This window comes from Hibiscus syriacus, unplaced genomic scaffold (assembly GCF_006381635.1).
Source record: "Hibiscus syriacus cultivar Baekdansim isolate YM2019G1 unplaced genomic scaffold, ASM638163v2 tig00111834_pilon, whole genome shotgun sequence".
NCBI lineage: Eukaryota > Viridiplantae > Streptophyta > Magnoliopsida > Malvales > Malvaceae > Hibiscus > Hibiscus syriacus.
The window spans coordinates 375,077-398,743 of NW_024063192.1; the positions used below are offsets into that span (position 1 = coordinate 375,077).

At 33.2% G+C, this 23,667-nt stretch overlaps 3 protein-coding genes across 4 annotated transcripts; 1 reads left to right on the forward strand and 2 right to left on the reverse strand.

Moving 5' to 3' along the window:
• Positions 1-412: 412 nt before the first annotated feature.
• LOC120171453 (histone deacetylase 19-like) lies at positions 413-4,206 on the reverse strand. Its single transcript, XM_039179161.1, has 8 exons — positions 4,090-4,206; positions 2,968-3,541; positions 2,240-2,680; positions 1,674-1,904; positions 1,194-1,264; positions 1,032-1,089; positions 883-933; positions 413-675 (listed from the first exon to the last, which is right to left on the reverse strand). The coding sequence occupies exons 2-8, from the start codon at positions 3,481-3,483 to the stop codon at positions 622-624; spliced, it is 1,422 nt and encodes a 473-aa protein (XP_039035092.1). The 5' UTR covers positions 3,484-3,541; positions 4,090-4,206; the 3' UTR covers positions 413-621.
• Positions 4,207-9,538: 5,332 nt separating this feature from the next.
• On the reverse strand, positions 9,539-12,485 carry LOC120171399 (AP-1 complex subunit sigma-1-like). Of its 2 annotated transcripts, XM_039179102.1 has the most exons (7): positions 12,370-12,485; positions 11,261-11,347; positions 10,982-11,073; positions 10,780-10,888; positions 10,661-10,696; positions 9,837-9,923; positions 9,539-9,747 (listed from the first exon to the last, which is right to left on the reverse strand). In XM_039179102.1, the coding sequence occupies exons 1-7, from the start codon at positions 12,370-12,372 to the stop codon at positions 9,676-9,678; spliced, it is 486 nt and encodes a 161-aa protein (XP_039035033.1). In that variant the 5' UTR covers positions 12,373-12,485; the 3' UTR covers positions 9,539-9,675. The 2 variants fall into 2 exon arrangements, with proteins under 2 accessions (XP_039035033.1, XP_039035034.1); XM_039179103.1 differs by lacking the exon at positions 10,661-10,696.
• Positions 12,486-16,639: 4,154 nt separating this feature from the next.
• On the forward strand, positions 16,640-23,586 carry LOC120171423 (receptor-like protein 1). The gene is made up of 9 exons (XM_039179129.1): positions 16,640-16,826; positions 18,103-18,261; positions 18,335-18,412; positions 18,534-18,677; positions 18,835-18,885; positions 19,927-20,034; positions 20,210-20,296; positions 20,414-20,557; positions 21,217-23,586. Exons 1-9 carry the CDS (start codon positions 16,808-16,810, stop codon positions 23,559-23,561), a joined length of 3,135 nt encoding a protein of 1,044 aa, XP_039035060.1. The 5' UTR covers positions 16,640-16,807; the 3' UTR covers positions 23,562-23,586.
• Positions 23,587-23,667: the final 81 nt, after the last annotated feature.

Sequence of the window (23,667 nt, forward strand, 5' to 3'; positions counted from 1 at the left end):
TGAGTTCAAATTTCAATATTATATTTCAAGTTCGAGTTGAACTTGATAATTTTTAACTTGTGAGTTTTTGAGTTGAGTTGAACTTACTTTTAAAACGACGTTGTTTGATTTAATTTTTTTTTAGAAAAAAACAGAACTGGTTTTCAACCGGTTCACGGTCCGGTTCGAACGGTTCACAACCGGTTCAACGGTTCCGTACGGTTCACTAGTAGCGGTTTAACCGGTGTAGAATGAACCGGACCAGAAGCGGTTCCCGGTTGAACCGGCCGGTCTGATCCGGTTTTCAAAACACTGATTAAAAACTCAGTCAGACTCATGATCATCCCTACTATAACCATATACAACAATACAACATACATATTTTTATATATTTTTTTTGTTAAAAAATCAGCAATCAATGGATTAGCTTTAAACTGTTTGATATACAACTTGAAGCAGATCTAATATAAATCCAAATCGTTTTCTGGTTTGCACGCCTTGTACAAATTTGGACTAATCCATGAACATGAGGTCTTATAATGTTTGATAAAACGAAATGGCACGAAATACATCCAGTACCTGAAGGATACGATTTTGCTTCGGTCTTCGGGCACATCGGACCGGATGCTTTATTGTTGTTTCTTACTCGACTTTCACAGTTGGTTCATCGATCGGCATTGGACTGACATCTACACCCTGCAAAAAACCAGCATCAAGCCATCAACACAACTTTTCAGAGTTATCGTATCAGTTTCCGAATGTGATTGCGTTATATATGATATACTCGAGCTCGGGCGAGTATTGGAAATGAATATGTGTCCAAACACGGATCCAAACATCATATACGAATGCAAAGGTGTGTTATGGTGCTTTTATGTTCCAAAAGTTCATATTTGTAGTTACAGTCTCATCTGTCACAGATCCCCTAGGTTGCTCGACTGATCCTTTTTGGACCTGCGGAGAGAATATAAAGCCGATAAAAGTTTATCATTGAAATAAAGAAAATAAATCAATCGCAATCACAAAATCCGACATCGTAACATAGAGCGTACCGGATCTTTCGTATCTGGTCCAATCACTTCCCTCTTTACTCTGCTTGGAATGAGCTTACTGAATAAATGTGATGAGTGAAACGCAAAGACGAAAATCGAGCACAATCAGAAACGGTTGTGGATGTAAAATCTGGAAAAAGGAGAAGGAAGAAAGATAAATACCGGTCCTCATCAACGTCCATGTCCGAATCCGAGTCCCATCTTTCATCTCCATCATCCTGATCCTCATCAGCCTGAATAACATGAACAAAAAAGAAACCAAGTCAGAGGGCAATGTTGATATGAAGCTAACATGTAACATCAAGAAACTGAAGGAAATGTATCGATGCAAACTACAACCAGCTGCATTACACAGGCAGACTAAAGACGATTTCCGAACCAAAGCATATAGTTGTTTTCTCATATTCGAGCAAACTAACCCACTTTATGAAACACTTTAGTTGTTTAAGCAGGCTGTCGTGAATGTCGAACATCCCGAACATAGAAAGGAAAAATATTTAAGCAAAATGTGCAATGCCATCCATGGATACATAATAAAAGCACATTCAATTATGGGAATTATTGAAAAACTTGGAATAGAAAATGTCATAAATTTCCTCCGGTAAGGCAAAATTCCTATAAAATAAGAAGTGAGGAACACGCCTTGGGAAGCTCCGTATCAGGTGGCCTTTCTTGAAAATGGACGCTCGGCGAATGCTGAAGCTTTGAGAGATTGTCGAGTAGCCTATTACGAATTTCTTCAAGTAACCGGAGTGAGTTTTTGTTTTCCATGTTACTAGGGGCAACATGAAGAGTATAATCTGGACCGAAATACTCATAGTACTCGTGTTGAGGCATCTTGTCGTCAACTTCCATTCCAAGTGCAACTCCGGTCTGCTCACATTAACAAAGTAACCCACCACAAGTAAATTATAAATAGTATTCAATAAATCTAGCACCGATGTCATATGTCTTCCGATGAAATTTAATACGTTTTGCGTGTCGTTTCGAAATACAAAGACTATGAAGTGTTTACATATATATAGGGATAAAGATGAATCATGATTTAGACATCTTCCCAGTTAAACGAAACAAAAAAAGGGAAAAGAGGGAGTAGACACGTTGATCTAAAAGTCACCTTTACCGGTATCAACATTTGAAAAAAAATGGACAGGCCAATCACTTAAACATATCAGTATATATTCAATCAAAAAAGTGAGTTTGGCTACCTCATAGCACCAACAGCGAGCAACATTCCGAATGGTATACCCACCACCACCTAGAAGCAACAACGGGACATTGAATGATCTCATAAATTTAACACACTCCGCATGACCCTTGATTGAAAGATTGAAACACCCCAACCTATCTCCAGACAGAGAGTCAGCACCACATTGAAGAACTACAGCACGGGGCTTAAAAACTTCCATAACTTTACCAATGATTGGCTTAAACAAGCAATGATAACTCTCTTCATCAATCCCGTCATCCAAAGGAACATTGAGGGAATAGTATTTCCCTTTTGAATATCCAATATCACGTATATCACCTGTACCGGGAAAATAATCTCCAAATTTATGAAATGAAACAGTCATGACCCTGTCAGTTGTATAAAATGCCTCCTCCACACCATCTCCATGGTGGATATCAATATCGACATATAGAACACGCTACAACAAAGATAAAGGAAAAGCGCTATCAATGACAGAGACTATTCCATGAAAAACTGTTTCCCATGCGGAAACAAAAAATCTGTAGACTCTAGGAGTTAAACCAGTCATTCAGGTCAACACATATCATATTGAACTGGATAAGATTGGTACAAGAAGGAAACAATTAGATATTGATTTCGTTATGAAGAGTTTACTCGTGCACAAAAAAAAAACAAAAATTGCCCAATTCAGTAAAGAAAAGCCAGATAGAAAGTGTACAAGGAAATTAGGTATCGAACATATACCTGATGCTGCTTAAGAAGTTCCAGAATGGCAAGAACAATATCATTGACATAACAAAAGCCGGACGCCTCACACTTCTTTGCATGATGCAGGCCACCAGCCCAGTTAATGGCAATGTCACATAGACCATGGCTTAACTTGACAGCTCCGCCAACGGAGCCACCTGCATAAATTTGACAGAAGGAGTAAAGGCCATCAAAGACGGGACAGTCCTCACCGACATTGAAGCGCTTGAGCTGTCTGAGCTGATCTTGCTGCGTTTCAGGGGTTACGCTGCGGAGAAAGTTCACATAGTCATCGGCATGGAAGCGGCAAAGATCCCTATCCCTGGCAGGGAAGGGCTTGTGAACTTGCATATGCTGAAGCAGCCCATAGTGTGCTAGAAGGGCAATTCTGTGAGGCTTCATAGGGTGACCTTGGCCATAATAATAGTTCCCCACCTCCGGGTCATAGAAATAGCACACCTTCCTCTTCACGCCGTCGGCTCCCGAAGGTAATGAATTCCCTCCAGTCTCCATCAAACAATAAGCTTTCGGTGATTCAGTCTAAGTTTCCTCTCTTAACTTTTCTCCTGCTCTAATAAACAAAAATCCTAATCAGATTCACTGATAAAATCAACAAACCACACTCAGTTAACATCTCAAAGACAAAGAATTAAAGAAGAATTACACTCATTTAGCTCCATTTCAAGCATACAAACATGTGAAGGTCGCAAAACAAGAACCCCAACATTCACCAGATTTACCAAGGAAAAAAAAGAAATTCAATTTACATGATTTTCACCAATAACAAAAAAACACAACGAATAGCTGAATCACAAAAACAAGTTGGGTTCGTAACCGCAATCAAATCAGATATTTACCCAGAATTTTTCTACTACATTGATGAGCAAAACAAGCATTTACAAATTGAACAAAGGCAAGAACAAACCATCATCCCAAGCTTCAAATAAACAACCAAAAACACATCAAAGAAGGGGAAAAAACTGGGAAATCAACGAAAGTTAAAAAAAAAAGAGAAGGAAAAAAAAAGAACAAATTGACAGGCTTTGACGATATAACTTGGAACCAAAGATGGCAACCATTTTTAAACAAAACCCAGAATTAAAACAATGTTGTTTTTACCTGCAGAAGAGGTATTAAAGTGTGTTATTCTTTCACCTTCGTTGCTTCAAAACAACGGTTAATCAGTTGAAGGCTTAATTAAAGAGGAGGAGATTTGATTAGGGAATCAATGTGCAGAGATTTGATAAATGCAAGAGATGGCTTTTGAAGTTAAAGAGGAGTGGTTTTTTTATTAGTATTATTTTATACCGAACGGTCCAAACTAAACCAGTTCGAAAAGGACCTCAATGTAATTTCTAGAAAGTTTGATGCGTTGGAAACTTGGAATGAAAATATCAAGGATTATGATGTAAATTTTAAGTAGTATATATACATGCGTACAAATACTTCTACATCTATATAATTTCTTTTGGTAAATAAAGACGGAAGAAAAAATCAGCCTATATGCTGAAGGATATCTGCAATTAACGCTGCTTGGACCGCCATAGGAGCAACCTGAAACGTCCTTCCTCCGAAATCGTCGTAGTGGATCAATTTGGTTACTTGTATAAAGTGATATTCTTGACTCTTACTAACAACATCTGCCTTGATGTTTGTACTTCTGGTACTTGTAGCTCTATTTTGTTTCTTTCTTAAAATTTGATTAAAAAATTTCTCCGTTTTATTCTCTTTTTGTTGTTGTTGTTGTTGATTCTTGTATAAAAGAACTCGACAAGTTGTCGTCTTAGCTTGAAAAGGAATTGCTAGTGCTTGAATACAGCTAAATCTATTTTGATGCTATTAAAGAAACTAAACATGTTCGTAGTCTTTTTAGTTGAGAATTTCTTACCTTGAACTTTTATCATAAGCTACACATGTAGACAGATTCTTCTTGAATAAATGGAAGGTGATGAATATACAACTTCCTTCTCATTTCCTATTACTATATCTCTAATTTAATATTCCCCACAAATGGCTGTGTCCAAATGAATTTCAGGGGACTTGAAATATGTGTTCCTGGCACCAAAATAACATGATTTCTTTGAAATAAAGCTTTTGACCTGTATCAAATTTTTGATTGCTTAGGACATACTTAAAAGTTGCAGTTATTGTTGTTCTTGGCTCTCAATATTTGCATGTCCTGATGCTTGAATTTTTATGCTTGTAGCTCTAATTTGTTCCTATCTGCACATTTGAATTGTTGATTCATTTCCTATTCTTAGAACGAATGTGATGAAGTATAGGTCTCAATCTCGATGTTTTCCTAGTTCAATCTATCTGTGTTACCTCCATCTTCATGCTTGAATTTAGATTCTTGTGGCTATAATTTGTTTCTTTCTTAATATTTGATTTTAAATAATTCCTCACTTTCCCTTTTTTTTGGGTGTTGTGTTGATTATTGTGCCGCTATGATGGTTAATACTTTTAGATTCGATGTTATTAAATAAACTAACATGGTCGTAGACTTTTTATTGGTGAATTTCCTATCCTGAACTTCTTTTGTAAGTAATAAATATAGAGCGATTCTCTTGAATAAAGACGAAGGTGATGAAGTATAGGAGATAGTCATGACCAGTCTCAGCCTCGATGCTTTATTGGTACAAACTACTTATGCATCCGCCTTGATGCTTGTATTTCTGATACTGGTAGATCTAGTTTGTTTATCTCAAAATTTGATTTAAAATAATTCTCCTGTCTGCCTTTTTGGTGTTGTGCTTATTAATTATTAGTGTTAAAAATAGATTGACAAATTTGTTTGTGCCTTAACATTTGATTTAAGGTAACTCTCTGCTTTGTCTTTATGTGTGTGTTGATGATTGTGTAAAAGAATTGCTTTAATGGATTTAGACAAAGCACAATGGTGATTAATATTTTTTATTTAATTATATTAAATAAATTAAACATGATTGTAGTCTTTTTAACAGAGGAAATTCTATCCAAAGTGATGATGCGACATTGTTACATGTCTATAGTGGTGACATAGAACACGTCATGATATCAATTTGGACACGTAGAACTTGTCAAATTAACTAGAGATCAAAGTGATGATGTTATCAAATACTATGGGTCAAGGTGCTTTAAAAATAAATAGAGATCAAAGCGACTATCTTGTCAAACATTAGAGCTGAATTTCGATATTATTTCATGAAAAGAATTCACCCATAATGTTTGATTAAATAGTCACTTTGGTTCATGTTCTTTTTTGAGCACTTTAACTATCAATGTTTCATTTTGAGTGAAAATGATCCATAATTGGATAGAAACCGTCAATTGATTAATTATCAACGTTTGTTATTAACATGACATTACTATGTGTCTAAAGTGTTGACGTAGCATTGCAACGTGTCCATTGTGGTGATATGATATTGTAACATGTCCATAATAATGTTGTGGCACTGCCACATGTCTGAAGATGACATGTCAAGTGAGTAAAATATTGGCTTAGTGCCTAAATAAGTGCTAAAACTATATCTTTTGTGTCAAATAGGTTCCTACATTATTTTTTTGCCCATCTAGGTGCCTAACGTTACAAAAAACTACCCTTTTAGGTGTCTGGGCCTTTAAGGACATTAGTTTTCCCGTTAAGTGATAAGTGTCACAACTTGGTAATTTTAAAAAATTTATATAAAATTAAAAAAAAATTGTATATTTTTAAAAATGAAAACACATAAGTTTTAAAATAACCCCTAAACTTTGAAAACCTTCATTTCAACCCTTATACTCAAGCCGACAGTCGCCCTTTGCCGTCGAAGAAGCTCCACCCAACCTCCCCTCCCTGCAGCGACCAAAACCCCTATGAAATTGTGACCGATTGACTATTGGTTGACGATAAATCAACGTTTTAAATCCCACAAACCTTAGGATGAAAATCGCAATCCTACGCGATTTTGACGGTGAATCGGCAACAACTACGACGACATATAACTAGGATGATGGCAAGGACTACGTCGGTGATGGTGGTCGCGGCTGGAGAGGGCATCGAAGGTGGATTAAGGTTAGGATTTGAAATTTTGAGTTATTTTATAATATAAGAAAAGTTATGAGTTTTTTTTTATAAATATATTCATATTTTTAATATTTTAAAAAATAAATTTCAAAATTACCAAGTTGTGACACGTGTCACTCAACGGGAAAAACTAACGTCATTGATGCCCGGGCACCTAAAGGGGTAACGTTTTGTATCGTTAGGCACCTAAATGTGCCAAAAAATAATGTAGGCACCTATTTGGTATAAAAGATATACTTTGGGCACTTATTTTGGCATTAAGCCTAATATATTTTATTTTTATATATTAAATTAAAATTGGATCCAATTCAATAACAGGTTCAATGGCACGTTACTAATATATATTTCGAATATCCTCCTTGTTAGTACACCAATAACGTTTTTGTAGAAAAAAGTGCTTTTGAAAATTTATATTAGGCCTCCTTCTTATGTGGTAGATTTGAGTGTTATTTTCATATTGATAGTATATGAGTGTTATTTTCATGAGACTTAAGAGTATTATTACTCCTTAGGGGGCGTTTGGATGGGGGAATGTGGGATTCCCCCGGGAATAGAATCCACATTCCTCCGTTTGGTTTGGCCGGGAATGTCATTCCCGGTAATGTTTTATTACCAATAGTAGATTTTTTGGGGTATATTACCGGAAATGTCATTACCTCCATTCCCTTAGGTATTGTAACATTACTGGTGTTTTGGACTAAAATACCCTTAAATTTTTATTTTTTTTCAAAAATATCCTTCTTCTATTATGGAATAATAAAAATTATACGAAGGTTAAATTACAAATTTATCCTTAAATTATTTTAGATTTACAAAAAAGTCTATAATTAAAATTTTATATGGAGTTCAGGGGTTAAAATAAAATTTTACCCTTTCATTAAACCTTTTTTACATTTTTAATTTTGTAAAAAAATTATATAAATATTATGAATTTAATTTTTTAAAGAAAATATATAAATATTTTACAACTTGTAATATTATACAAATATATAATAAGGACAATTTGGTCAAATATACATTCCAATAATCTTTTATTCCTTTAACCAAACACGTTAATCTTACATTCCTGCTAAACCAACCAAACACAAAATACAACATTCCCAGTAATCCTATTCCCTAGTAATCTTTTATTCCCACGGGTAATCTTACATTCCGTGAACCAAACGCACCCTTAAAGTATGTTTTTTTGTATCGAGTTATCACTCAAAATATTTTTTGGGATATACTTTTGAAATTTAAATCGTTATTTTATTTGTCCTAAAATGTTAATTCCGTTAAAAAATTAAGGACAAATTAAATATTTATGTACTCAATTATTCTTACATTTTTGTTTTGGTCATCCAACTTTTTTCTTCTTAAAATCATCACTAAACATATATGGCTTATTTATAAGCTTTTGTCTTTCTTGTATATTCTTCTTCAAAGCAAATTCATGCCGCCATATTCGCCCCAAAATTTTTACCGACGAGGTTTCCACCTCCTAAATTGCAATCCAAAATATCGTCTCAATAATAGAAGATTAAAAATGGATTCATCAACACAATCACAAACAAACAAAAAAGGATTTACGAGACATATCCATTATTTCAAGCAAGCTCATTTGTTTCAATGATTACCTTACAACAACTTTATGTTATCTTAGAAGCAATAGCTGATAAAGTAGAGATGATAAAAACATCGAATAACAACGCATAACTGGAATACCCTTCTCTTTAATTCCATCAACAATGACTGTCATTGCTTTTTAATTACAATTTAAATAAGTATTTGATATCTAAACTATACATTTTCTCTTAAGTTGGTACTTAAAGAATTTATATTTTAACTTGACGACTTGATTAGACACATTCTCTCAAATGGATAATGTTTGCTCTTAAGTTCGTTAACTTTTTAATGATCGCAAAACATAAAATTGTTTAATGTCAATAATAATATCATTATTTAATTTTAAAAAATATTAAAAGTTTCAAAACAGTGCAATATTTAAAATAAAATATATTAAAAAATCAATAGATTAGCTTTACTAATATCTTTTAATAGATTTGTTTAGATTTATTCATTTGTTTATATTTATTTTGACCTTTAATATATATATTTTTTATTTTATCACTAAACAATATTTCATTTGTTTTTTCTAACTAGCAGTGACAGTATTTCACTCGTAATTTCACCGTTTCCTTTTATCTTTGTTTCACTTGAATGTTTTGTACTTGATTTGAGTGAGAATTTTATTATAACTAATCAAACAAACCCATTAGTTTACCCTTTAAACAAGTTCTCTATTGATATATCGACCAATGAATTTGCTTTAATACGTTAATTTTCTATTGTAAAACTTCAATATTAAACCTAAACACATTTTTAGATTTTAAGATTCATACAAATTTCAAGTGTTGTAAGCATTAAGTTTATGAGATCTGAGTCTTCTTTTTAACTTATTTTTTGTTAGAAAATATATCTTGTTTTTAATTTTTTTTAAAAATTATTTAAAAAAAAAACACGCATGATGGTAGGTGTGATCAATTCTACCCCTAAACCCCGTCCCAAATCTACATTCATAAACATGCAAATAAGTTCTCAAGATCAAATTCAGAAAACTGATGATACACCAAAACCAACCCAGAAGACGAATGGCAATCCGCAATCAATCCGGTCATAAACTACTTTGTGGCCTGTGCAATTATGTTGCTAATGGAACCCTGCTGCTCTTTCGCGGTCTCCACCAGTGAATCCTATGGTTCAACGAAGCAATGGTCTCAGAAAATCGGAAATTACGACTCGATGTGCAAGATGTTTTAACGATGGAAGGTAAAAGTTCTACCTGTGCAGCTATTAAACGTGCAACAGTTTTCTTGCTCGTCTCTTGAAGTTCTCCAGCAAGCAAGAGTTCATCCAATATATAGTAGGCCTTCAATGTCAAATGGCAGCAAAGAATTATTCAAAGACCCTATTTTAACATCCGTAATATTGCTATTTACCTCCTATTTTCAGAAACCACATCATGTTCTAAAAATGGATGAAATACTTCGCTAACATCAGTATCAGAATCCACAAGCTGACATAACAGGCACAACTTTTGCAGAAAACTGAAAGAACTCTCATGTAAATGCCCGTCCTCTGAATCATGAAGAAGAAGGATTTCATGGAAGTACTAAAATTTTTACGAAAATAAAAATTCTGAACTATATGATTCCTTTCCTCAACAATATGGTTAACATGTCACCATAAGGATAACATTTTCGGGAGTATTTATCTGGAAAGTGGGAAAAATTATGGTGCCATACATGAAGAAAACGGCCTACAATCCCTCAATTGAATGGCATCAATTGGACTATGAATGCTATGTTCTTAAGGATACTTGGGTTGAGACCGCATAAAATCAAGAGACGCACTGGTATGGGAGTAAGTATGGGAGATTTAGAATTTATGGTCTAAATAAATACAAAAGTAGGATATGGATGGTAATGTTAAAGAATGAGAAGAATGGAGTGGTTCTGGAGTTGGAGGATTACTGCTGCTAAAGATTACATGAATAAGAGCATAATTTACATAAAACACAAGGATTTAGATGTAAACTGCTCTCGAAAGAAGACAAGAGGAAACAGAACCCTAACAACTGGTACATGACAAGCATAATAATTGTACCTTATGGAAGTTGAAGATCAAGTCCAACTCACAGACCTGGATATAAATTAATTCACAATCAGATAAAACAAACTGGAATATAAATAATTCAAATAACAGTCGATTTTAAGTTCACTCACACTGCCAAAGTATCGATCAAGTATCTCAACAAAATGATGAATGATTTCTAGAACCTCTAATTCATTGTCATCCTGGTCAATGCACATGCAAAAGTAAAGACTAGCATATCTGCAAAATTTATCCCAACTCAGTTGATAAATCTTTGAAATGGTAAAATAGATTACTCATAAAAGGAGACACACTAACAGATAGTAGTATTACCTTTTGTAAACAACTTTAAACCCTCTCCAATCCACAAAATTACAGAGTTTGGGCCCCCTAGAGAGGATCACTCCACCAAGCTCACGGATAACCTTCTCAAAATGCATTTCATAAAGCATTAATATAATGAAGGCAAGACCGACATAAAAAAAACACCAACAAAGTACTAAAGATAAAGAAAAACGCACCAGAATCTTATAGTTATAAAGTATTTTTTTTCCTTTATGTGCAAACTTTATAAATCTAATCAATGCTGTTAATCAAATGTGCTAGTCATACCTTTGTTCTCTCCTTCTGAGAATAAGGAGAATACCATTTTGTCAACCTAACTTTCCCTTGTCGGCTAATTAAAAGAACAAAGTGAATCTGAAACACAAAAGAGGCTTATAGGTTATAGATACTAACAATACAACAAGTCAACAGCCGAAAAAATGAAGCTTGATTTTAGGTTTATAAAGTGAAATTAAACAATGATATGTTGATAACAGAGTAAAACTAGAACAATATATGTGTGACTCTCTCTCTCTCTCTCTCTCTCTCTATATATATATATATATATATATCACTGTGATAATCAGATCCCATAATTAGCACAAATTCATTCTTTGCTCGCACTATGAGAGCCAAAGCCGAAACTCAAGAAGACATAAATTCAAGCACTTAATGAGATCTATGTGAATTTCTAGTTATAGCACCCGACTAGTAACATGTGGCTTTGACCATCCTCTTAGCATGCTTCTTCATGGACAAATGTTCAACAGCTCAAGTAAAAAAATGTAATTTCCTTCATATCAATAATAACCTTACAGTTCTCACCCAGGGAGAAACAATATGATTAATGTCTCACTGAAAAGTGAAACCATTAAAACAATAAGGTTTTATCAAACAGAAAAAATATAGAAATCATCAGAATTATGTCGTTAAACTCGAATATTCCAAAATGCGAAGGCAAACGTTAAACAGAAATGTTAAAGCACGATCGAATAAGATTACAAAAAAGAAGAAATAAGTTGGATCTAACAATAAATCAGAAGAACCATCAAGATGAATCATTTAAAGTGAATGCAACTATCAAAATGGAGCATTTACAGTGAACAAACGATATTAAAAACGCAAAACAAAATTTCTACACAAACAAGTGGTAGATCAGAAGAGAAACCAGAAGCAGCAAGCCCGCAAAGCATAAATTCGTGAAATATCAAGATCATAAAATATTTGTAAAATTCAGGATTCACAGACTCAAAAGCTTAAACAGCTTCTATAAGCAAGAAAAAAAAAAGAGCAGATCCGTGCTTTGCATTTGAAAAAAAGGATCAAAACAGATCATATAGCCAAATCGCCGAACAATCCTAATACTAATATCAAAATATGAAAGGCGATTTAGTTACCATCCTTGATAATAGCCGAAAGAAAAGTCAAAAATGAAATTCTGGATTATCCGAGAGCTCAGACGCCGGTATCCCGATTCGGATTTTTGGTGCTGCTGCGGTGCCATTTTATATTTATATTTGAACAATTGGATAAACTACATCAAATACCACTGAACTTTTTCTGTCGACTCGTTTATATTACTGAACTTTCAATTTTTCCAATAATATCACTGAATTGTAATTTTACATTCAATTATGTCACCCCACTGTTAAGTCACTAATGGGATGATGACATAGCTAACGGTTGCTGACGTGACATGTCACACCAAAACAACGTTATTTTGGTATGATTGTCCTAATGCCTAAAATAATGTTGTTTTATAAATTAAATTTTAGGGGTGTATCGATTATACCACTAAATTTTTAAATAATTTTCTTTTTATCACTACATTTATTACCGTCGCCGGTAGCCAATCATCACCCGCCACCGATCATCTTTCGCAGCAAAATCGATAACAAAATATTCACATTTGACTCTTCATTCTTCTCATATAGTTAGTTTTTTCATGAAATTCACTCAAAATCAACAAAATTAAGCATTAAAAATCTACCATTTTTTTATGTTTGGAAACTTCATTATATTTACGGGATTTTGTGTATTTGTTAACATATATGAACGGTGAAAAGCATTATTTCTAGAAAATGAAAAACACACCTCAAAACTAACGTCATTGGTCGGTCATTGAAAGAGATCGGGGCATTACTATGTTAATATTTAAATGGATTTTCTTCAATTTTGAGTGGGTTTCATGGAAAACCAATCCTAAGAGAAGAAAGACGAGTGAAATACGAACATTTTGGTACCGATCTTGCCACGATATATGACCAATGAACTGCGATTCTTAGCTGTTGGCGACGACCTAAAAGTGTAGTGGTAAGAAAATGTTTAAAAGTTCAGTGGTAAAATCGATACACCGCGAAAGTTTAGAGTCTAATATGATGTCGTTTTAAGCATAAAAATAATCACACTAAAATGACGTCATTTTAGAATGGCATATCATGTCAGCAACTATTAGTCATGTCATCGTCTCGTTAGTGACTTAATGGCAAAGTGACATAATTGAATGTAAAACTAAAGTTTAGTACTATAATTAGTAAAACTAAAAGTTTAATGGTGTAAACTGTCAGCAGGAAAAGTTCAATGGTATGTGAGGTAGTTTACCTGAACAATTTTACTCCATTAACAAAATGGTAAATATAGATTTTAGTACCCAAACTTGACTTTAATGTTCAATTGATACATGAACTCTTATTATTGGAATACATATTTGAACTCGACTTCTTGATTAAAATCAGTTCTTGAAATTGTTTTCTTAGTTCAATTTAGAACTTATGCTGTTTTTCTTTTTGCTCAATTAGATGTCTGAATTTAACTTTTCAGTTTAAATTATTGAATTAATATCAAAACTTGACTTCATAGTTTAATTTGATAATTATATTTTCTGATTCAATTAATTATTAAATTTGAAATAAAATACTTATATTTTATAAAATTTTAAAATTATTTAAATTCATTTAATTCACTTGAACGAATTTTAATTCCAAATAATTCAGTTTGAATTAAGAAATCAAGATCATGTACCAATTTGAATCAATAAGAAAACTTAAGTACCTAATTGAAAAGAAAATTATAAGTGCCAAAATGAACTAAAATTTTCATTTCATGATATTTAATTGTACCAGTTTAAATAACAAATTAAACTTGAAACAAAATTCAAGTATCAAAATGTATATTTCCCGAAAAAAATGGAAGCCGATGATGTATGTTCAGGTTTTGAGCTGGCGTACGCATATAATGATCTTGCCCAATATGACGTTTTCTAGCTGTTGGTCAACGTGTAGGCAGACAGCAACGGTCACTTAAAACTCGTCACCTTAACATGACGAGTTCGATGTGCATTATAAAAAATATCAAATTCTCTCAAATAAATTATGGGTAAAACAATACCTCATATAATTGATCCGCTTGGGTATTGGCCCAAGAAAATCGATAAGTAAGGCCAGTAACTGTCCAATTAGGTCGGTCCACAGTCCGAAACTTTTATTTTCTTTCCCACTCATTGGATTTTTTACATCCATTTAAATTTCTATACTCTAATTTTTTTAATTAATTAATTTTTATCAACGTTGATAATTAAATATAATAATTTTTAATCATTTAACACAGTATGTTATATCATTATATTTCAAATATTTTTAAAAATTTATTGTTTTATTAATAATTTTTTCAGAAATAATTTTAGAATTTTAATATATATTTTAAAAAAAATTCTTTAAATAAACTATAAATTTAATTGAATGTATTTTTTTAAAAAAAAGCTTAATTATTTTTTCCAAAGTCTGGAAACTTCGTTGAACTTAAGCCTAGGTCTTCTTTATTTTTTTCTCTTTTTCCAATGGGAAATTCTTAGGTTATTTACCTCTTGGCTTTTGTCAATGTGAGAGACAGGGACTTGTTTCCAACAAGGTAGGATGGTCTATTACGGTTTCTTTACGTAACTGAAAATTTCCAACGACAGTATAAATACAATCGATTTCTCTCATTAGATCTATAATGTGTTACCAATATTCGAAAAAATAACAAAAATTAAAGTATATAATAGAAATATATAAATAATGATAATTAAATTATACTATAACATATGTAACCTAGAACCTTTGATAAATTTTCCAGCAAAGATTCTCATTTTTTTTTTTATTGAATCTGTAAATTTTTCGAATAAAATAAAAATAAAATATCTAATTTATGTAGGTAGGGTGGACCCTTAATGATGAATGAATTTATGCGAAACATGAGAGGAGTGGTCCCTTTCGTTGTAGTATATAATGGCCTAACAACTTAGTCCATTATATGTTCATATGTGTTCATATGGGTTTTTTTTGGCCCTATACCCCAAGCGGATCAATTGTTTGGGGTATTGGGTCTACTCAAAATTTATTTTGGAGAATACGATACTTTTACGGTGTACATCGAACTCGTCATGTCAAGGTGATGAGTTCCCTCGAATATTATTTTCAATTGGTCCTTACGTAGTAGATACCACATGAGTCATTATTTTATTAGCATTATAATGACTCGTCACGCCGAGATGACAATCCATTTAAAAATATTTAAAAAAAATAAAAAAAAATATATATATATATTTTAAAAAATACGAATTCGTCACTTCAATGTGATGAGTTTATTTAAATTCAAAAATAATAAACGCTTTCTAGCAGTTGGTTAATGTGTAGACGGACAACAACATACACTTGAAACTCGTCACTTTAACGTGACGAGTTCGTTGTACACTATAAAAAATGTTATATTCTCTAAAATAAATTCTCGATAAGACAATATCTCAAATAATTGATCCACTTGAGGTATTGACCCAAGAAACCGATAAGAAAGCCCAGTCACTGTCCAATTAGGTCGGTCCACGGTCCGAAACTTTTATTTGCTTTCCCACTCTTTGGATTTTTTACATCCATTTAAATTTCTATACTCTAATTTTTTATTAATTAATTTATTTTTATCAAAGTTGGTAATTAAATATAATAATTTTTAAACATTTACCACCGTATGCTATATCATAATATTTTCAAATATTTTTAGAAATATATTGATTTATTAATATTTTTTAATATTTTTCAGAATTAATTTTAGAATTTTAATATATATTTTTAAAAATTTTCTTTAAATAAACTATAAATTTAATTGAATGTATTTTTTTAAAAAAAGCTTAATTATTTTTTTCAAAGTCTGGAAACTTCGTTGACCTTAAGCCTAGGTCCTTTGTTTTTTGTTTTTTCCAATGGGGAATTCTTGAGTTATTTCCTCTTGCCTTTTGTCAAAGAGAGAGACAGGGACTTGTTTCCAACAAGTGTAAATACACTCGGATTCTCTCATTAGGTCTATAATACGTGTTTTAAGTAATCGAAAAATAACAAAAATTAAAGTATATAATAGAAATAAATAAATAATTATAATTAAATTATACAATAACATTTGTAACCTAGAACCTTTGATAAAATTTCCAACAAAGATTCTCATTTTTTTTATTTATTTTATTAATTCCGTTGATATTGTAAATTTTTCGAATCACATGAAAATAAAATATCTAATTTATGCAGGTAGAGTGGACCCTTAATGATGAATGAATTTCTGGGAAACATGGGAGGGGTGGTCCCTTTCGTTGTAGTATATAATGGCCTAACAGTAATGGCCACAAACGCATAACAAAAATGTATCTGATGAGTTGTGTTCCGAGTGAGCAGATGGAGTCGAGATGGCTCGCTCTAGTTATGTTGGCGTTTTTAACGTTAGGAGCTTGTGGGTATTGTGAGTGTTGCTTGGAGGAAGAACGAGTCGCCCTCTCCCGACTCAAACCCTTCTTCCCTTTCATTGATTACACAAATGATGTTGCGGTCACCGGGTAAAGTTGATATTTTAATGGTTATTGACGTCATATGTTCATATGTGTTTAATTATTATTTTTTTTGGATAAGTAAGAATTTTATTATCCAAACAATAAAGTTTTGCTACAAATCATTCAACCAATCAATACAAAAAAGAAACTATGCACACCTAAACAAAGATAGTGAATGGAAGAGCTATAAACCCCAAGCATTACAAAGGTTAAGATTAGTACTATCAAGCCTATTGATATTTTTTCCCCTAAGACAAAACCGAACAGCATCAATGATTTCGGTTAGCAAAATTTCAGTAGGTCTTGACCGATGTTGGAAAATTCGTTGATTTCTTTCCTGCCATATAGTATAGATAAAAGCAGACCAAGCTATCTTTAAAATGAAGGTGATAAGAGATTTCCCTTTCCATGAAGTGCTTGCTGTAGCAATCGTTTCTTCCCTTGATAAGTTTGTAGGATTCATTCCATTCAATGTCAAAACAGAATTCCATAAGCAGACGGCTAGTGAACACTCAGAAAATAGGTGGTTTCTTGTCTCGTGAGATAAGTTGCAGTTTACACATGCTGTATCAGTGCTAATTCCCATTCGTTGTAGGCGGTCTCTGGTATGTAGTCTGTCCTGTAGAGCCATCCAAACGATTAAGCAATGCTTCGGGATATGCATTGGAAACCAAATAAGTTTATGCCATGGAACTTTCTGCCCTTTTGGTCTAATCTCATCCCAAACTTCCTTCATCTGAAGTGAGTTTGAATAAAAAGAGACTGCATCAGCCCTCATTTTTAAAATTCTTTTTGTGTTCCAGCTGAGATTGGAGGCAGGTTCAAATTGCCAGAAATCGTTCTCTTTGATGATATAGCTTTTTAGCCATGCAACCCAAAGGGATCCATCACCAGCCAGAATTTTTCTTATGAGAATAATAATACAAGCTCTATTCCAGCTTTTGATGTTTTTCAGACCGAGATCGCCTTCAGATTTTGAGAGGCAAATATGTTCCCAACTCACTCGAGCTCCAGCAGCAGATTTATTGACATGTGTTATTTATACATAACAACTTACAAACACTACATGTATCACTAGCATGTCAACAAGCGTTAACCATTAGTGAACCTACGGTTTCCATGCAAAAAATGACCATTTTGATCAATAATAAAACATTGAAGATTAAAATACTTTTAGGGGTCAAAATGAGTATTTTACCAAATGTTAAAGGGCAAAATTTTTCACATATTATACTAATCCTCCTCAATCTTTTTTTTCTTGGTCCTTCGTATTTGGGTGCAGGTATTAAGATGCTATCAAGATTGAATCATTTAGAGACTTTGAATTTATCTAATAACTTCTTCTTAAGTAACAAGATCCTACCTCAATTACATGATTTTACTTCTTTAAAATCATTGAATCTACAGAATTGTGGATTAGAAGGAACTGTTGATTTACTGGGTAAGCTTTGTTTTAAAATCTTTCGCTTGATTTGAAATAGTTGGACAGAAATTGAATTGATGGATTTCAACAGAATTCAATACTCTGGAGAATTTAAAGGAATTGTATTTAGGCGACAATGGGATTGGGAGCTTGGGATCTTCATTCCAAGGTATTTCACTTAGCTCTATAAATTGTTATCTACTTTTGAATTATATAGTAATTAAAACATATGTACTATGTGAAATGTATAATATTTTTAAAATAAAAAAATCAAATTAATAATGCGACAGAATTAAGGCTGACGAGTTTGGAAGTGCTTCATTTACGGGCGAATCCCTTCAACAATAGCATATTGTCATCTCTTGGTAGGTTTCCAAATCTGAAATCTTTGTCGCTTGGAGGCTCTGAATTAAAAGGAACAATAGATATTAAAGGTAAATTTGTCACCCTTTCTTTTAATTACACCCTCGGTTATTTTATATTTCTAAAATCTTACGAGTAAATGGATTAAATTTCAAAAGTTCCAAGAATACAAGGATTGAAGGCAGAATTAAACCAATTGAGTTATATCACAATTTTTTATCTTCTCAGAGTTACGTGGTTTGAGAGACTTGGAGGAACTGGACATCGTCTGCTATTCAGGTACTGCTAATAGAAAATCATGGGTTTATAAATTAAAAAAAAAATTAATTTTTTTAGTTTAATATTTTGAAATATTATTTTAAGGGTAAAGTATACAGATGGTCCCGATTATAGGGTGATATTTTATTGATTCATCGACTATTAAAAATTATAAAATGATCATATTGTTAGTATCAACCCATAATAAATATGAAAAACAAATTATGATCTAATCATGCCAAATCATCAAGAATAAAATACTAGATGCGGAAGCGTACCTAGATTAATTGATAGGTTGAAATCTTTGAATCTTTCTTCGGTTGTGATCTTCTAAGACGATAGAGTTCTCTTAAGTATAAATTCTCTTTCGTGATAAAAGAAAATACAAAATTATCTATTTATTGAGGATCATAACCTCTTTATATGGTTGATTTAAGAATCAATTATTGTATGTATTTATAACTCTATCCCTTATCAAATTATAAATACAACTTTAATAGTATCTACACTTTTATTTTCATGACACTTCTAATACCTTATGACTTTATAATATGATTGGTCACTTAATTTGTCATATTTTATGATAACAATATATAAAAATATGTGCTCATAATTATGAATTTTAATCCAATACCTCTGACTATAGAGTGTTGCTTTGTTGAGTCCCTAGACTATTAAAAGTTATAAAATGGTCATCCAACTATTTATTATGTTCCAAACTCGTTCTTTTTTTGTTAAAAATTAATGGTAGTCTAAGCTGAATTTTAACATGTTGATTGTGATATGATAAAATTCGATCTCAGAATCTCAGACGTCTGTCATATCCCAGTCATCATGTTAGCGTTTAGCACAAACGACGGTCAATTTTCTAACGGAAAAGGACGAGTTTGGAACATAATGAATAGTCGGGTGACCATTTTGTAACTTTTAATAGTTGAGGGACTTGATAAAGCAATATCATATAGTCATGGTATCATTTGTATACTTTGCCCTATTTTTAAAATGTAATTGAAATTTCCAAAATAAATAAAGTAATTAAAAAATTGTATCCTTGTTGTGTAGGTTGTAGCCTTCCACTGCAATCATTTGGCTCATTCCCATCGTTAAAGACTCTTTCTTTGAGAAGCTTTAGTTTTAATGATACGACAATGACATCCGATTCTCAAAACAGTAAGTCATGATATTCAAAAATGGTTGTCCCTCGTTCCCATATGTAATGGGGGTAAGGGGGAGGTAAGATAGTAGGCTGCCCCCAACACTAGGTTGAGAGCAACTTCCGTAGAAGACCTCCAAATTGTGAAATGCATATATAATTTTACTAACTCATAAGAGTTGGTCTTGATAGGTACCGTTGGAAGCCCAGGAGAATTTTCTTCTTTAAAACATTTGGAGTTGTTCGGATGTGAGATCAGTCCAAATTTCACTCTAGAAGGTAATTTGATTAGTATTTGAATTATTAAAAACTTAATTAACTGAAATAAATAATTTGATCCGTTTGATCATTTCTTAAAATTTTCAATTAATTTGTCATCCGTTGGATCTCTTTCAGTGTTTCAATTGAAGAATTTGGAGTATTTAGACATATCATATACTCCACTTGGAAATAACTTTCTTCAAAAAATTGGTGCATTGCCTTCTCTCAAGTTTCTTACCATAAAGGGTTGTGGACTCAATGGCACTTTACATGTCCAAGGTAAAATTGTTTTTTATCTCTAAAATTTCCTTTGAAATAAAAAATGTTAAATAATTTATTTGTTTAATTATAATATTTGTTAGAAGATAATTGTAAGTATAATAACAACACTTGTTAGAAGATAACGACAAGTGTATTGGTCACGCAATGAAATAGACATTAGGATTTTATGTAGAAAATCCTTTCGAAGAAATTAAGGGAAAATATAAAATTCATTGATATCGAAAATAGGAGAATACCAGAGGAATTCTTAATAATAGCTTAATCTCTACCCTTAATCTCTACTACCTATTGTAGAGATAAATACTTGATTACAAATAAGATTTATCGAATAAAGATCAGTTAAAATTAGATTTTCTACCTTTAATTATCATGTACTTCTAATTAAATTAGAATTCTTATAAGTTAAAACGAACCAACAATCTGTCGGTCCAGGGAGATGAGGTACTGAATCGTTCAAACAATGTTAGGAGTTCTTATCATGATGTTTGAGAAGGAAACAAACTGGGTTGGGAGGGTCGCTCCCATAATAAGCCTTTGTAAAACACGATCTAAAATAATCTATTAACATATTGGATACAGATGGTTAAACCAAAAAAAATTAAATAAATTAAACTGAATTCGAAGAAAACTCTAACGTTATTATATTTCATGTGCAGCCTTTTGTGATTTGACGAACCTCCGAGAATTGGCTATAGCCCACAATAATTTAACGGGCAATTTATCCGAGTGTATTTCCAACTTCACGTCTCTCGAAAGTATGGATCTTGCTTCAAATCAGTTATCTGGAGAAATATCTGCCCTTGAGAGTTTAAATTCCCTTAAAAGTTTAGATCTTTCTTCCAATCAATTGTCGGGGGATATTGCAACCATTAAGAACTTAACTTCCCTTGAAAGTTTAGATCTTTCTTCCAACCAATTTTCGGGAAATTTGTCGATCTTTCAGAGTTTAACATCCCTTGTGATGTTGAGCCTTTCAGACAATTACTTTCGAGTCCCAATCTCAATGGAACCTTTCTTCATCCTTCCAAATCTCAAGGTTTTCTATGCAGACAATAATATCATGTACGTTGAAAGCGAGAAACAATCCTTGGTCCCAAGATTTCAATTGAATCGGATCGGATTATCTTGTTGCGGAGATGTTGGGCAATTTCCTGCATTCCTCTACCACCAGCATGGCTTGCAGATTGTTGATCTCTCGAATGTCAACTTAAAAGGAGAATTCCCAAATTGGTTGTTGCAAAACAACACAAATTTAGAAGGTTTAGGTCTTGCCAACAACTCTCTCCTGGGACCTATAGAGTTATCTTTTCTTCCACATACAAAATTACGGTGGTTAGATGTCTCAAAAAATTACTTCTATGGCAAAGTTCCGACTGGGATCGAGGCAAAACTACCATCATTGTCGTTTTTGAACATGTCAAAGAATCATTTTCACGGCAGTATTCCTGTTTCGATTGGTGATATGAATGACCTGCTAAGCTTAGACTTGTCTGACAATCAATTGTCCGGTGGACTGCCTGAGCATTTGACCATGGGCTGCTCTTCATTGCGTTCCCTTATTCTGTCAAATAACAGATTGCAAGGGCAGATGATGTCTTCAAAGTTTAATCTCACATATTTGAGTGAGTTGCGTTTGGATGGGAATCATTTCTGGGGGGAAATCCCAGATTCTTTGTCTAATTGCTCTTGGTTGTTTATATTGGATTTAAGCAATAACCAGCTTTCTGGGGAGATTCCGAATTGGATGAAGAATATGTTACAGTTGACAACCTTGGATTTAAGCAATAATAAGATTTCTGGTGAGATTCCAAGGTGGATGGGAAATCTGTCAAATTTGGAAGATATTGTGATGGCGCAAAATCATCTTCAAGGTCCATTCCCGGTGGAGTTTTGCAATCTTAATCTTAATCTTAAACTTTTAGACCTTTCCGTGAACAATATTTCTGGGCATATTCCATCGTGCTTCAGCCCATTATGGATCAGCCAAGTTCGCCTATCAAGAAACAAGCTACAAGGGCCACTCACAAATGCTTTCCGAAATAGCAGCATCTTGGTGACATTAGATATCAGCAACAACCACTTGACTGGAAAAATTCCGAATTGGATTGGCAACCTTTCTCAGCTGAGCTATCTTCTCTTAAACAACAACCATTTTGAAGGTGGCATTCCATTTGAGTTGTGCAACTTGGATCAATTAAGCTTGATTGATCTTTCCAATAACAATCTTTCGGGTACCATTCCGCCTTGCTTGATGATTACAACGCTTAACGAAGTATCTCAAGAATATGTTCGTTACGTCGCTGCCGTCGCACAAGCTCCGAGTTCGTTCTCCATCGATAATCCGATACAGTTCACGACGAAAAACAACTCATACTCTTATAAGGGAAGAGTCCTTACATACTTGTCTGGCATAGATTTCTCGTGCAACAAGTTGACAGGAGAGATTCCCCACCAAGTGAACAAGTTCCAAAACATATTTACTTTGAATCTGTCTCACAACAGCTTGATAGGATCAATCCCACCGGCATTTTCCGATCTGAAGCAAATCGAGAGCCTCGATCTTTCCCACAACAACTTGAATGGTACGATCTCTCCACAACTCGTGGGCCTATACCGCTTGTCTTATTTCAGCGTGGCGTACAATAATTTGTCCGGAAGTACACCGGTAATGACAGCACAATTCTCGACATTCGAGGAAAGCAGCTACATTGGAAATCCTCTTCTCTGTGGTAAACCGTTGTCGAAGAACTGCTCAACACCCGAACCATCACCGTCTTCGTTGCCGAAGGGGTCGAGCGACGACAGCTTGATCGATATGACCGCCTTCTACGCGTCGTTTGTCGCGTCTTATGTCGTGGTGATACTGAGTATTGCGACTGTGCTATACATTAATCCTTACTGGAGACGAGCATGGTTCTATCATATAGGGGAAATCAGCAAATGTTGCTACTATTTCTTGGAAGATCACATTCTACCTAAGAGATTCCTCAGGGGAAATTAATATGTAAGATTTCTCTACTCCCAGTGCGTGAAAGCTAAGAAATAATAAGATATTATTCTTATATATAAATATATAATATTATATTAACTTTGAGATCAACCTTATT